General features: G+C 33.0%; 2 protein-coding genes across 4 annotated transcripts; one reads left to right on the top strand and one right to left on the bottom strand.

Moving 5' to 3' along the window:
* Window positions 1-2,249: 2,249 nt before the first annotated feature.
* LOC100306611 (uncharacterized) lies at window positions 2,250-3,973 on the top strand. 2 transcript variants are annotated; one of them, XM_041007762.1, is made up of 2 exons: window positions 2,250-2,279; window positions 3,217-3,973. In XM_041007762.1, the coding sequence occupies exon 2, from the start codon at window positions 3,291-3,293 to the stop codon at window positions 3,672-3,674; it is 384 nt and encodes a 127-aa protein (XP_040863696.1). In that variant the 5' UTR covers window positions 2,250-2,279; window positions 3,217-3,290; the 3' UTR covers window positions 3,675-3,973. The 2 variants fall into 2 exon arrangements, with proteins under 2 accessions (XP_040863696.1, NP_001237518.1); NM_001250589.2 differs by having other exon boundaries at window positions 2,252-2,359; window positions 3,217-3,882.
* A 2,064-nt stretch (window positions 3,974-6,037) lies between these two features.
* LOC100809720 (BEL1-like homeodomain protein 9) lies at window positions 6,038-13,658 on the bottom strand. 2 transcript variants are annotated; one of them, XM_006594907.4, is made up of 5 exons: window positions 13,409-13,658; window positions 10,901-12,360; window positions 7,872-8,302; window positions 7,695-7,755; window positions 6,038-6,905 (listed from the first exon to the last, which is right to left on the bottom strand). In XM_006594907.4, exons 2-5 carry the CDS (start codon window positions 12,263-12,265, stop codon window positions 6,402-6,404), a joined length of 2,361 nt encoding a protein of 786 aa, XP_006594970.1. In that variant the 5' UTR covers window positions 12,266-12,360; window positions 13,409-13,658; the 3' UTR covers window positions 6,038-6,401. The 2 variants fall into 2 exon arrangements, with proteins under 2 accessions (XP_006594970.1, XP_006594969.1); XM_006594906.4 differs by lacking the exon at window positions 13,409-13,658 and adding an exon at window positions 12,811-13,372.
* Between the last annotated feature and the right edge of the window lie 1,341 nt (window positions 13,659-14,999).

Here is a 14,999-nt window from a genome sequence, read left to right as displayed (position 1 = left end):
CACAGGGGTAGCAGGCTAGGCCTCAGGTGGTAGGGGATAGGTGCGCTTTTCAGGTGATAGGTGCAAGCATGTATCACCAGCTTGGTCAGCGAAACAGGTTGCATGTGGGTGTCACCATTCCCACTGGCGAAACACCCTGTGCTAGGGTTATTTAGCGCCTCGTTTTGGTGTTGCTGGGTGCTGGAAATTCTTCTGAGCTCCCTCCCCCACTTTGCCTCTTGTTGCCTTTTGCTTGTTTTGTCAAAGCTGATTGCGAAATCTTCAAAAATATTTTTGAGCTTTCTCTTTAGGTTGCTAGAGTTCATTCTCGTACTGGTTAAATACTTGTACGAGTTATTTAAATTTTTTTATTATAGACATGTATATATATTTATTATGTATGATAGCTGGTTCATATTTGCCATGCAAGTTGTATATGTACATGAAATAATGAAAGTGTTAATGGTTGATAATATATTTATAGAGAAAGTGTTGGTGCTGTTCTTACGCATTTTATAGTGCTGCCCTTACCCATTCAAAATTATTACTTCAAATAAATAATATCATGCGAGAGATTGACAAACATAGTGGAAAGGCTCAAAAATTTTATAGACTGTACTCAGAAAATTTTGAGAGCTCAAGAATTTTCAAATGCACATGAAAGGATGGCTGCTGTTTAAACGTAGTAGTTGAAAATTTTTGAAAGGAAATAAACCCTAAATTGAAAGCTCAAAAATTCCAAATGGATCACGAAATGAATGGGTATTTAAAGGAAGGCTATTTCGCCAATGGAATTTGTGAAATATGCACAGCCTGTTTCACCAAAGGCTCTTGCGAAACGCATGTAAAGCCTATTCCGCCAGTCCTTTATGCAAAAAAAGCCTAGCCTGCTCTGACCCTCTGCACCTTCTGCTCTAACCAGCCCTATGCATCGAAATCGCCAGTCAAAGTGGTGAAACCACTGTGCCAACTATTTCGCCATTCGTCCTAGCAGGACAAGCACCCTAGGCGTATATCGCCATTCAGCTTGGCGATATACGTCCATGTTACGTCAAAAAGTGACCCCCAAGGAAATACTTTACAAACAGATCTAGATGGGAAATTAGTTTGTAAAACTAACCCCCTTTGATAAATTTGCCGACTAAGTTAAAATAGACAAAAAGATTGAAAGAAGTGAAAAAGAAATGAACCATGGATTCTTGAAAAAAAATGTGAAGTTCTATCTATTTTGTTATTCTCAGGCTTGTAGAGCTCCTAGAAAGAGAAGAGCTAGATGACAACAACTGTCCACCAAAGTGATGATTGTCAAAGATTCCTAAGTATTTGTTTTGTAGGGACACCCACCTACGTCGATTGTCGGGTTAGTTGGCTAATTCTTACCAAGTCAATTGCATATCTAGTCCAAATACATCAATGGATCGGCCATATAGCTCTAGTTCATTAACACTGATTGTTGATGCTTGAAAACTAGACATCTCTTTTCGTATAAAAATGTTCGCAATAAATAGGAATTTTCAAAGAGAAAACATTGCATGCTTAAACTCCTATAACATTGCAACGCCTAGCTCAACGGTGCAAGTTTGGTTGCTGCTTGATCCACCCATGTAATAAAAGATATATACTTCACAAATTTGGAAATGTATATGATGTGATATGGTTCTTTTGGTCCCACTACTACCACCATCCTTTGATCTTTATGTAATTTTCTATTCATGAAATAGGTTGTATGCACTATCATTTCTTTCAATTGAATCAATGATGAAAACATTAACTTTTCTTTGAGAAATTACTAGAAACGCCAAGATATACAAGAACCGGAAAACACGGAATCCGTATAAAGGAACTAATTGAAGTGAATAAAAATGAAGAGTTGGGTTGAATTCGAACTTTTATATTCAAATCAGGAGGCAATCCTCAGAATGGTTTCTATGTAGTCTTTTCCCAACACACAGCCAAGTTGCAACCGCTGGTATTAATTTTAAAAGAAGAAGGAATTACCGATGCCGAATTATTAATTTTAACGTCAATAATCAACATAACCAATACCTCTGAATCAGGTGGAATTATCCTATTTTGTCCACATATAAATTCGGACGACAAAACGTTTCATCATTTTTAATGGGCATCGCACTTAACCTTGCCTTATTCGGTGACAACTCACAATCCCACCATTTTATTATTGCAAGTTGACTTCCAAAATCCTCATTTCATTAGCCATGTATAGCCTACTCGTGCCCCTATAAAAGTGGCTAGAGCCTTTTCTTTCTTCTCCATACTGGAATCACCCAAAGTTACATCTGGTGAGTTACACACTACCACCCTCTTCCCTTACCTTTTAATAATCCTATAGATCGATAACTTCTGGAACGAATGGAGGGAGGTAAGATACTTTAATAATTATTCTAATATATGTATATAGATCAGTTTTAATGGTTATACGTAAAACAGATTTATATAGTTATAGTTATTCAATCACTGACCACTATATATGATCACTTGTAATTAGATATTTAGTGTAAAATTATTTTATTACATGAGAAGAGTTTTTTTTTCTTTTTCTCTCTATATGTATATACTTGATGGGACAACTAACATTGATATGAATTGCACTTATTTTTATTTGTCATTCAATAATTATAATGAATTTAAGTAAAAAGCATTTATAGTGTAAAAAGTTTGTTACAATATCATAAGACAATATCTTATAACATATATACGATTACTCATGTCAAGTTGGAATGTGTTTATTTTCTATACAACAATAAGAATAATACATACCACATTTGATCGATACCATCTTGTATAGGCTTGTGTAAATTAACTTATCCTTATATATAAAAAAAATTTAGGTGGTTTTGAATTACTATGTGATTTATAATCTAATTAATTTTTATATGATATGTAATCAAGTGTTATTAATTTTTTTATCTTAAATTAAAAAATTTAAATATACGTCACATTAAGATTGATCAAAATTATGAACATGTTATAGTCCAAGAACTAATAAGAATAAAATATATAATAATTTATGATCGAATGATATGATAAAAGTTGTTATACTTTGAGTACATTTTAAATAAATTCAAGCTTTATTCAATTTTATCCCTTACATATAATTCCTTGATCCCTCGGATGGATATTCCATTCCATTACTTATAAATATACTAGCTATGCTATGAGCTTCTTCATCGATCTCTGATGACCTTTTTGATTTTCTGGCTAATAAACTAAATCCAGTTCGTATATAAAGAAGAGTCAGAGGAATTGAAGAAGGTACATGAAGGTGGTATCGATCACAAGCAAGTGCCAGAATGAGGTTTGTGGCAATTGCATTAGTTTTGATGCTAGCATGCTGCTGCTGCTGTATGGGTTCAGATAGGTGGAGGAACATAGAGGCCAAAATGCATGGAAAAAACAAACAAGTTAGTCGCGAGAATAATGATCATCATTCGATCCCTCTTAAAGACTATGGTAAACCTGGCTCAGGCCACCATGACGTCACTGCAGCAGATGATAACAATGATCACCATTACATTCCTCGCAAGGATTTTGGTAAACATGGCTCTGCCCAATTTCATGTCACTGATGATCACAATAAGTACCATTGCATCGCTAATAGTAATTATAATAAGGATGATCGTGGTTGTTATGGCGAACCTGGCGGAGGAACTAAAGTTAATCCCGGGCATTGGTAAATTACTCACAAGAATCATATTGTGATTAATGTTTGATAATTAAATCGGTGATTGCTAAATATACATATATGTGTAGGTAAGTTACGAGAAATTCCTAGCTGTTCCTTCCAAGGATATATGCAAGAATTTCTTAGTACCCATATGATAGAACTGAGTGTATCTCAGTATGTATGTATATATGCGTCGCCTTTGATCAGTGTATATACCAATAAAGGAGTGCTTGTAGTACTTATAATAACTGTTTTCTGTTAATAAATAAAGATGTGAGATGGTTTGCTTGGCAGTTCTCCTAGCATTTCTTCAAAACCAAATACATAATATGTCTTTTCATAACCATTATGCAAAATAATACTAGCTAGTAATATATTCAGAGAAATGTTAATAATATTTTTTTATTATTTTAAATATTTTTATTATTGATTGACATTAATTTAAAATTATAAAATCTTTATAGATCTTACTTTTTATTTAACCGGTCTCACTCGTAGTTTTATATTTTTTTTAATAAATTTTAACTAATTAATAATAAATGGTATGTTAAAAACAATAATTCACTAGAAAATACATACTATTAGACACTCCATACTAATTATGTATCTGTTTGTAAGATCATTTTAATTAAATCACACGAGTTTTAAAAGTTAGTTAGTCTAGTTAATAATATTAGTTTTTTTTAATATTTCATGTTATTTTTATAAAATTATTCTTAAAAATATTGTAACTCATCGTCTAACTTTATTCACTTAATCAACATTAATATTTGGTAATAATCGTCTCTGATCTTTAATTACACGAAAGAAAGCTTATTTCATCAGTAATTTATATCATTTATTATTTATTGACTTCAAAAAGTTATAAAGTAATTAAAAATATTTTAATAAAAATAATTATTACAAGAAAATTAGAAAAAAAATCTTTAAAAAATAAAACAAATTTCTGATCATATATGTTGCAACGAAGATAATGTTTTAAGACAACGGCTGTAAAACACAAACAAATGCTGGATGTTAGGAAAGTATGTTGGACGAAAACTTTGCATGCGCAATCTCTTTCATTTTCATTATAGCAGTAATATTTTTTCTTTATTTTTAAAGAACTACAATAAATACCTACCTAAAATTTGTATTGTTTGCTGCGTAAACCGATCGTATATATAGTGTAAGCATGTATAGCATGTAACGCTGACGTATAACCCATACAGTTCCAAACTTTTCTTCATATTCATATATTTTCATATAAGTTCGTGTTCATACAGAAGCATATCTAAATAGTTATATTATGAAATAGTTTGTGCTTGTCAAGATCTTTTTCTTTTTCTTCTCTCAAGCCGAATAGAGTTTTAAATCCTTTTAATTTCCTTCTTTCTTTTAATTTTTATATAAAAAAAGAGGCCCAAAAAGCCATTACAAAGCTGCTCTGTGGGGGAAGCTGGCCTGCCCCAATATTTACCACATAGAGAACACTTTTAAAGTAGCACATCATTAATTATACAGGAACAATACTTAGCCCAAGAGAAATTGTATTCTTACAATATAATTGAATAATATTTTGTATTAATCAGAACAAAGAGAGAAAAAGAAGTGTAAGAAAAAATTGTTGTTGTAATTGAGAAAAGTGTTATAAAAAGTGTGGTATAGATAATATAATTCATTTTTATTTCTTTTTATTTATTAAGTATCTATATTCTTATTGCATTCTCAGTATCTCCTTTTTTTCTCCTTTTTTCATGTACATTTTACACAATTTCAACCATTAGCTAAAAAAATATTTCAAATTATCCTCATTTTATAGTTTCCTTCATATAGGAGTAGACAAAGTATATTTTATCATCTCATTCTCATTGGATTGATAAAGTTTCCATGCATTACAGGTTGAAAATATTTAAACAAAAATACCTATTATTTCAAAGTTTCCCATATTTTTTTGTCAACAAGAGAATGGTTCAATTAAAGTATTGAAAAATTCACATTAACAATTCACAAAAATAGGGGCAAGCTTTCGTAATAAAAAGTAAAATAAAATAAAACTAATATATATATATATATATATATATATATATATATATATATGTATGTATATATATATTGTGTGTGTGTGTTCATAATAAGAAAAGTTTGAGAGTTGCATTTGAAAGTTAAATTATAAAAATTAGATTTAGATGTATAATGGTGACATTTAAAAAGTCTAAATAGGAAGAATAATTGAAATATTAATTTGTTTTAAAAATTAACATTTTTCAATAACTGATTAACTTCAAATATAATTTATGAAAAAGAAATCCTGCCACTGCTTTAATTAACAAAAACCCTCTTAATACAGAGATCATGAAACAATGCTACATTCCATTGCTTCTTTATTCACCATTTTGTGGGAGAGGAGGGAATTTTCCATATTATATAAATACATTTTCTTAAATCCGTACAACCTCAACCTTTTTTTACCATGCTCGTGACCACATCAGGTTAATTAAGAACTAACAATAGATAAAAGGACGCTTAAAAGTTATAACCCAAAAATAACTCCACCTTAAAACACTATCTTTTTCACTTGGTTGTGATGCCCTCGCTCTACAAAGGTTAGAACATTGGCCACACAGTTTCAGTTCAGATTTTCACAGGCTGAAGCAAAGTTGGTAATTGGTATGTGACACAGCTCCACAGGGTGTCCATTTTCATTTTCATTTTCCCATTCCCAAACCCATCACGTACAAGTTAAGTTATACTACAATCAGCCCACAAATTCATGGATCATGTGCCCTCCAACGTCATGCCTAAGCTGCTCCTCTTGCAATTGTTGTTGGTTTTGTACACCTTCAACGCCATGACTAAGACCCAATGTTAGCGACACAGACCCTAGTCCACCAACCTCAACGCCGCCGTGTCGGTATGGCACAAACCCCATCAGTGTTCCATCCATGGTTGAAGTCACTTGGCATTCCAATTTAGATCTCTTCTCTTGACTCCATTGTTCTGGGTTTAACCCACTTTCCTCAGCATTTGCAGCTATGGATGACCCCATATCTATACCCTGAAATTGGGTTTCAGGTATTGAATTCAGACCAATATTGCCCAAAGCTCTAGGGTGGCTGGTATCACCTCCAGTGGCAGAAGAAGTTCCCTCGTTTATACCACAATTGTCCTTGGAGCCTGTTGCTTTTGTTTCAAGCGTGTGTATTTCCTCAACCATTGGTTTCCACACTCGAACTCGAGCATTTATGAACCAATTTGATACCTGCATTAATCAGTTACACTATTGTTTCAGTAGTAAAATATAATATAACATGAAACAGTTTATGTTGAAATCGAAAAATACTGATTCTCTTTGGTAAAAAAAAAGAGTAAGCATGGTTAGTATTTGTTCTCTAAAAAAAGTATAGTTAGTATTTGTAAACCAAATGAGAAGCCAAGCATGAAAGACAAATTCCAACCCCTTGTGGCATTAAAAAAATCATAGTGGTAACTTTATGACACTTTTCAACATTAAATTAATAACAGAAAAAAAAAGTCATTTTTCTAATAAACAAGTGTCATGTGTTAAGATGAACTCAATATAATTTCTGTTACAGAAATTAAATTGTTAGTGATGGTTGAGCTCATACTAACAAATATGATATATTATGATATAAATATACATTAATTAACTACTAAATGTCTCTAGATATGAATTTTATAGCATTAGTGTAGATCAACATGCCTACAAAAACAGTTTAATTTCCAATAAATATAGAATATATTAATGGAGGTCAAACTGTTAATATATATATATATATATATATATATATATATATATATAGCACAGCATTTCTATTTTTTTTAAGCAACTAGAAAGGTTCCAAGAATATAACTTGAAAGGGACCACATTAGAACACTCATCAAGAAATATATTGAAAGATTTGACCAAGGCTAGCTATGAACACCCTTAAAAGCTGCCAACATAAATATATGCCAATTATACCACTTCAATCAACCGAATAAAAAACCTAGAGACATAATAATGAAAATGAAGGAAAAAGGCCCCCACCTGGTTTCGTGAAAGACCTGTTTGACTAGCCAGCATGTGTTTATCAGTGTCTGTAGGGTAACTGAAAAGAAATTCAACAACAGCAGCAAAAAAAGCCACAATTCAATCCAAATGTCTCTTTGGAATGCAGAAAAGAAGAGAGTCAAGGAGCAAGAACAATAATAGAGACAAACATACGGATGAAGAAAATGCTCAAATAACCAGGCTTTAAGAATTGCCACAGCACGCTCTGGCAACCCTCTCTGGGGCCTCCACACATGCTGTTGGGGGGGTTCATCAAGAAGTTCCGTGGTACCCTTTACACATTTGTTCTTCAGAAAGAAGCTTTGGTCCATGCTACTACCGCATCTTACCCTTGCCATAGTAGTAGTGTCAGCTTTATTACTACAAGTACTGGTGCTGCAGGGTATTGACAAATCCTCTCCCAAGGCCTCACTTATAAGCTTGAGCTGATCTGATATTGAATTTTTTAGGCACCTGAAGTGTTTTGATACTGACTTGAGAGCCATGGGGATGTAAGGAGTAGCAGAACCAAGACCCGCTACAGACTCGAACGATGAAACTACCATTTGCATTTGTAGATGGTACTGTTTGCATTGCCGGCTAACCTATTACAAATGGCCCACCACAACAGTGTCAATAGCAACTTTTCAAAAGATTAATTGACCCAAAAAAATAATTATACCTAGCTTTAGCATCATTCCAAAAAATAAAATTATTTGGCTCTAATCATTTACTCTACCTTTAGGGAGCAATTAATTCATCATAACCAGATTTTAGAATTACTAAGTAACTACTGTAGCATGCCATTAAATGTTATGATGAAGCAAAATAACATGATTTTTTTTTTCTCTTTATGACTTTACAATTTCTTTTGGTAAAATTATTACTATCATGTTGATTGAAGTACATACTGAAATTAAGCGCAAATACCCGTCAGTTTGACCAAGTTGACGGTAACCAGGTAGGGCTTTCGCTTCCGCGTACCAAATCTTTTCTGATGTTGTTTGGAACATATTACTAGACTTTGGAAAGTGAAGTGTACACGGTTGACCGGTTGACTAACACTATATATATTTTTGCACGCATTTGGTCCATTTGGACTAGATAGATTTAAAAATTACCATGAACAGGAAGCGAATGCAAAACAATGTTAGGAACACAGATAAGTTAATTAGTGTACGAGTACAATGAAGGGGACAGATCCACTACAGTTACATCAACTCAACCATGAGTAAACAACAGTCATCCTTCAAAACATGTCGTTCAGAATCTCGTTTAAAGTATTAAAAGTGGATGCACAAAAGGATTTGTGTGGGTAAATATGTTTGAGAACATGAATTCACAAATGCATCTTTAAATTCTCCAGTCATATCGGAAATGTTGCTCATTAGTAGAAAGTGGAAGGATTGCCAAATTAGCATTAAGATGACACAATTTTTTTTTTTTTGTCAATTATAGAAGTACAGAAGACATCAAGCTATTAATCGATGACTACACTACAATCATGATGTTGACAAGATTAGAGATATCTTTAATAATTACTTAGTTCCATGGTGATGCCAACTAAGAAGCTAATTATTTTGATATTTGGGATAATTAAATAACCAAGAAAAACACTTGATAAAAATTTTCTATTGCATCGTCAATCGATCATTCTTATTGAATAATAACTAGATTAAGTTTTCTATTGCAAGCTAAAAATATTTGATAAACTTTTCCAGTTTTCCATTGCATCAATAGCCAATCATTCTTATTGAAAAACTTGATAAGTTTTCCTATGCAAGTTGAGTATATTTTGAAAAAAAAAAAATTGTTTCATAGTTTCCCATATTAATTTGTTTCAACAGGCAGAGGTTGATTCATGAATTAAATTCAAAACTTCACATTTAGAATTGACAAGATGGATTCTCTCATGTCAAACTCTAATGTGACAACTTTGTTTAAATCTTGTGTCAATCTCGTCCCTGGTACACATAAGAGAATCCATTTCTGGTGTATTTTGCCAAAGAAATAAAGCATGAGAAAGAAAAATGTAATAAACAGTGAACATTGAACATTACAATAATAAACATAAATACATTATGGATGACAGAATCGAAATTAGTAGACACCGGAGATCTATAACTTAAGGCAAGAATTATAATTTTAATATAAACTAAGCTCAATATATATAACTTTATAAGTTCAATATTACAATATATGCAACTTGTTTCTTATACATCATTCCACGACAACGTGTCACCTCACTTGAAGGACTTCTGACTACATAACATCAGATAAAATACTAGCACTAGCATGATACTTTTTAAAAACTATTTATACACAGAGGAGTATTGGACCTTATCAATTTCATTTTGAGACGTGATATTCATACAATACAATAATTTCTACAATCGTCATTTCTGTGTGTGTCTCGTCACATTATTCATAGTAAATCTTAAACTTCTCTCTTAATTGTATAATTTAATGTATAAATACCATTTCTCTTTCATTTTTCATTCTACTCTAACTGTGTGGAGAAACCAACAACTTGGATGTACCAGTGAGATGAAGAATCAATGCCATTATGCAAAGCAAGTTCTAAGGAGACACATAAAGTCTAGCAATTGCCGACAGTAGGAAAGAAGGGAACAAGATAAGAGCAGCAATTAAAGAGACCACACGAATGAACAAGGAAGTGATTAAAAAGGTCATGGTTTGACCATCAGGAGGTTACCTAAACAAAAGGGAGTTAATGATAGCATTACCAACAACCAAGGTGATATCAGTATTATATGTGTTAATTAGTGTGATGAGACCATTATATTTTTTCCCTTTGTTTTTCACTAGGGATGAAAAAATTACTCAGGTACCCTTTCTAGGATACCGTTTAAACATTTATGTTTGAACTAGCACAAATCACTCTATGGTAACATCATGAGTTAAACCGAAGCACAAAGAAAGAAATTGACAAGTCCAACCGTAAACATGGTCGCATTTTTTGATTCTCATGAGACGTTAAACCGGGTTTTATATTCTCAAACTAACATACTTCGGAAATCAAGACTTATTGGTAGCAGCGCACAATATATAGTGTAAAAGCTTTTAACCTTTTGTTCGTATAACAGTAAGTTGTTTCAGACAAACATTAATGTGCCAAAAGAAATACATAGGAAAGTAAATTATGAAACAGATTATATGGATGGAAAGAGTGAAAAACAAACCTCCTCTTGCATGTACAGTAGCTTTGCTTTCTTATGTTGATAATCTGACCGCGAGGAAAGACCAAAGCTACTTCCAACTCCCGGATCGGCCCTATTTTCCTTTGAAACATTATACAACGTGGTTGATGAAGAACCTGAATTACTACCTTTTGCAGCAACCCCAGTGACAGTATCAGCAGAAGTAGAAGCACTAACTTCTGGAGAAACCCTCTTTGAAACATCGTATGATTTTCCAAATTTTGCATCAGATAGACAGCAAATCTCATCCAACAATTGTTGAGCAGACTTTAAGAACCTTGAACTCTTGAGAATAGTAGCATACCCAGTGAAAGGGCCAAGGGGACCCACACTTCGATAAGTAATAGTAGTAGTACTCTTTGAAGGTATTTCCACCTGATCTTGAACTGATTTCCCACAATCTCTAGAAACAATAGATTTCATATGCTTCAAACACTGAGGATCATCAGACGCAGACCCTTGTTCTAGGTGAGAAACTGAAGGCTTAGGTTGTGCATTTGATGAAAGTGACAAGGACAAGCTCTGAGGAAGTGAATCACAAGCAATTGTTCGATTTGTCCACCCAAAACGCAACTCATGATTTGGCTGGCTTTCATAACTTGGTTGTTGAAGCTCAGCTTCACTAGCATTCCCCACCCAAATGCTATGTTCATTTTGTTGCATCAGTGAAGCCATGTCTTGCCTAGTGTGAGCACTGAAAGAAGCAGACTTCACAATATCTTGCAAAGCATTTTGATAAAGTGGAGATGAAGGAGGAGAATTATGATGCAGTACACCTTGCTTATGCATTTCTCTACCACTGATTTCACCAGATGCATTGCTACAATGTACATCCATAAGTTCATTGTAAGCAGACACATTGTTGTTGAGCTCAGCAGACAAAAAAGAATTGGCATTGCTTGCATAGTTTACAAACCAATCAGATCCTTGATGGGGGGTACTGTTCCTCCAATTTCCCAAATTACGAAGCTCACACTGTTGTTTATGGGAAGAATGAATTGCAGACATGGAATGGGGAAATGAACCATACTGATTCATCAGCAGCAGCCTATTACTGGGTTCAGCTGCAGCACCTTGTTCTTGGTGATACTCCAACGCGTTCCTTGCAGCAGACGAAGAGGTAGAAAAGTTTGGCATTTCTGATGAATAAACAGCTAGTTCATCAAGCATGTTAGCATTTCTAACATTCCTAACTTGAACAAGGTCCAAGTTGTTAAACCCCGGGTGTAAAGATAACTGTTCAAGATTGTTAGGGAATTCGTGTGAAGGCTGATAACTGTTCTGGATTCTCAGTTTTTCACGCCTAATTTGTTGTGCTACGTGAGATTCAGGCCTTAAATTGCTCATTCCAACACACCAATTAATGACAAAACCTCTTGTTCAGAGAAAACCTTTCAGAAGAGAACAACCACTGCATTAACCCAGCCCATATTGCTCTCCTCCTGCACAGAAATTCAACATCAACTTATATGCCAAATTTTGCAAAAGAAAAAAAACTACGAATTAGTAGGAAAGAACAGTTAACACTTAATACACCCCTTGCGTAATTTAAAAAATATATAATTTCTGAAATTTTATTTTAATTTAATTTGATATCTAGACAACATTGCACTGCAGACACGCAAAGAAAGAAAGAGATAAACAAGAGAGAGAGGCAGAAGCAGACTACCACAAAATATAATAATAAAAAATGCATTGCAGAAGGCAAGACAAGACTGTGAGTGAAGAAACCGATCTAACTTCGGTATTTTCTATAATATTCCCACCTTGTACAATGTTTCAAATAAAGCACCTTGTTCTAGTTTCCTTTCTCAATTCTCACTAACTTTATCTCCTAGCTCTTAAATAAATAAATAAATAAATAAAAGCTTTAGAGGAAGTTCCTCCCTTACCAAACACAAAAAGTATATCAATAAAAAGTTCTCTCTAAAAAATACAGCTCCAACATGATGCTTTTCCACCCACCAAACAGCGCAATATCTAAATCTCTCTGTCGGTAACAAAAAAAATTGAACGAGAACCACACAATTTAGCACTACAAAAACAAAAACAACCTAAAGAGATACGTAAACCAGAACAACAACGTTAGACATCTCTTAGTGGCAGGCACGAATAGCTTGCGAAACCCTAGTTGTAGGGCTCTCTTTGTAATGGATCTATGCCCTCACACATCCATAGAAGCCTCTTCGTTTTTAAAACAAGATAAACTTGGGTTGAGCTACATCGTTGGAACCTTGAAAGCAATATTAAACATGAAGAAACAAGAAGACGAAGGAGGTAAGAAACAAGGACTGCGTTGGGTGTAAGGGGAAAACGACGCAGAGACATGAAGAAATGAGAAACGACACATAAAAAAAAAATCTTGTGTTTGGAGAGGAGGAGCCAAGAAAAGAAAGAAAACGTAAAGTTCTTTATTATTGGTTTCGTAGGGTGTGGACACAGTTGAAAGGGTTAGAAAAGACTAAGGAGTTAAGTTAAGGGTACTTTCACCTGTGCCATGGAAAAACTTGGCGTTGATGGAGACCGAACCGGTTCGAATTCAGATCAGAATGAAAGAAGCTTTCACTTTCACTTTCACTTTCACTACTACTACCAGCCTAGCCAGCACCACAATCATTATCATGATGACCCTTTACCTTTGACGTTTAAATTAACGTAAAGTCGCAGTTAAAAAGTTTAAAAAATCACTACGCAAGCATTGGAAAACTTTTGCTCTTTCCTGACTCAATATTCAACCAGTGTGGTTGGGGCCCCTACACTTCTATATATCTTCAGCTCCTTCCTTTTTTCCATATGCGTGGTTTATATATATATATATATATATATATATATTCTGCTTTCGAAACTGTCTTTGTCTATGTTTGTTGGAACTCGAATGCAACCGAGTCTTGCAGTTGGTTCACAGATTAATTGCTTGCTCCAATTCTTTTTTCCGATAAGTGCTTGGTTTTGTATGGCATCAATCAATAAAAAAATTCCAACTATTTCTGAACAGCTTTTAATTGTATGATGTGATGGGATGCTTACAGAAATTTATGGACATTTTTGTTCATGTCAATTTTTTTATCGAGAAAAAAAGTGAATTCAAGTACTATTTCTTGAAAGCAAATTCTCAAGATAAAGTAGCAATAAAATATTATATTTTTTGAAACGACAAATGCCTAATTAAAAAATAAACAGAAGTTCGATGATCCAATAAATACAAATTGTTTATTGATTTAACTAAAATAAATTCTATATGGGTCAATGACCCAGTGTGTAATTCCAAAATTCTTCTGATGTATTTTTTTAGAAGTCTTTGTAGGCAGCTTCTGAATCCAACATTGCCACATTTGCATGTTTGTGCTGAGTATTCTTACTCCTCCAAATTATACTATTTTTACTTGATTCTAATCAATATTCTCACCTAGGTTATAAATTCTGTATTTTTAATCTTTGTTCTTTATCTAATATTCTCAAACACTAGAAGCATCAATCTGCCGGTTGCACTTATAGTTTTCTCTTGATCAAACTTCAAGTTTTTCCTTATACATGTTTTGATATATTTCATGCACTAATTGGGAATACACTATTCAATTAAGTGATATTATCTATATTCTTGATTTATTTTTAAATTATTTGGTAAGCTCTTGAATTATTTGATTTTTTTAATTATATTTTTAAACAGTTTTTTTCTCAATTAGTTGCCTTAGCTTTCATAGATTTTTTAAGATAAATAATTAAATTTATTTCTGAAGGTGTGAAACATCCACAATTTGATCCTCAAAATAAGTAAAATTCAAATTTAATTTATGAATGTGAAAAAAATACGACAAACTAGCCTTACATATATTTTAATGACAAATTGATTTAAAATTTTTGTAACTTAATATTAAATTAAACCTAAAAATATAACTTATTTTAAAATTAATTTTTAAACATTATAATTTAATGATAAGTTGATTTCACAAATTTAATGGTAAGATTTATTTGTCTCACTTTTTGTATATTCAAAAATTAAATGTATATCATACTTTGGAGGACAAATTGATCATCTATTGTATTATTTTTATAAAGTCCTTGCGTTAACAACAGAAACCTA

This window comes from Glycine max, chromosome 13 (assembly GCF_000004515.6).
Source record: "Glycine max cultivar Williams 82 chromosome 13, Glycine_max_v4.0, whole genome shotgun sequence".
NCBI classification, from domain to species: domain Eukaryota; kingdom Viridiplantae; phylum Streptophyta; class Magnoliopsida; order Fabales; family Fabaceae; genus Glycine; species Glycine max.
Note: the sequence above shows the minus strand (reverse complement) of the source record. Positions and strands in the feature narration are given on the sequence as shown.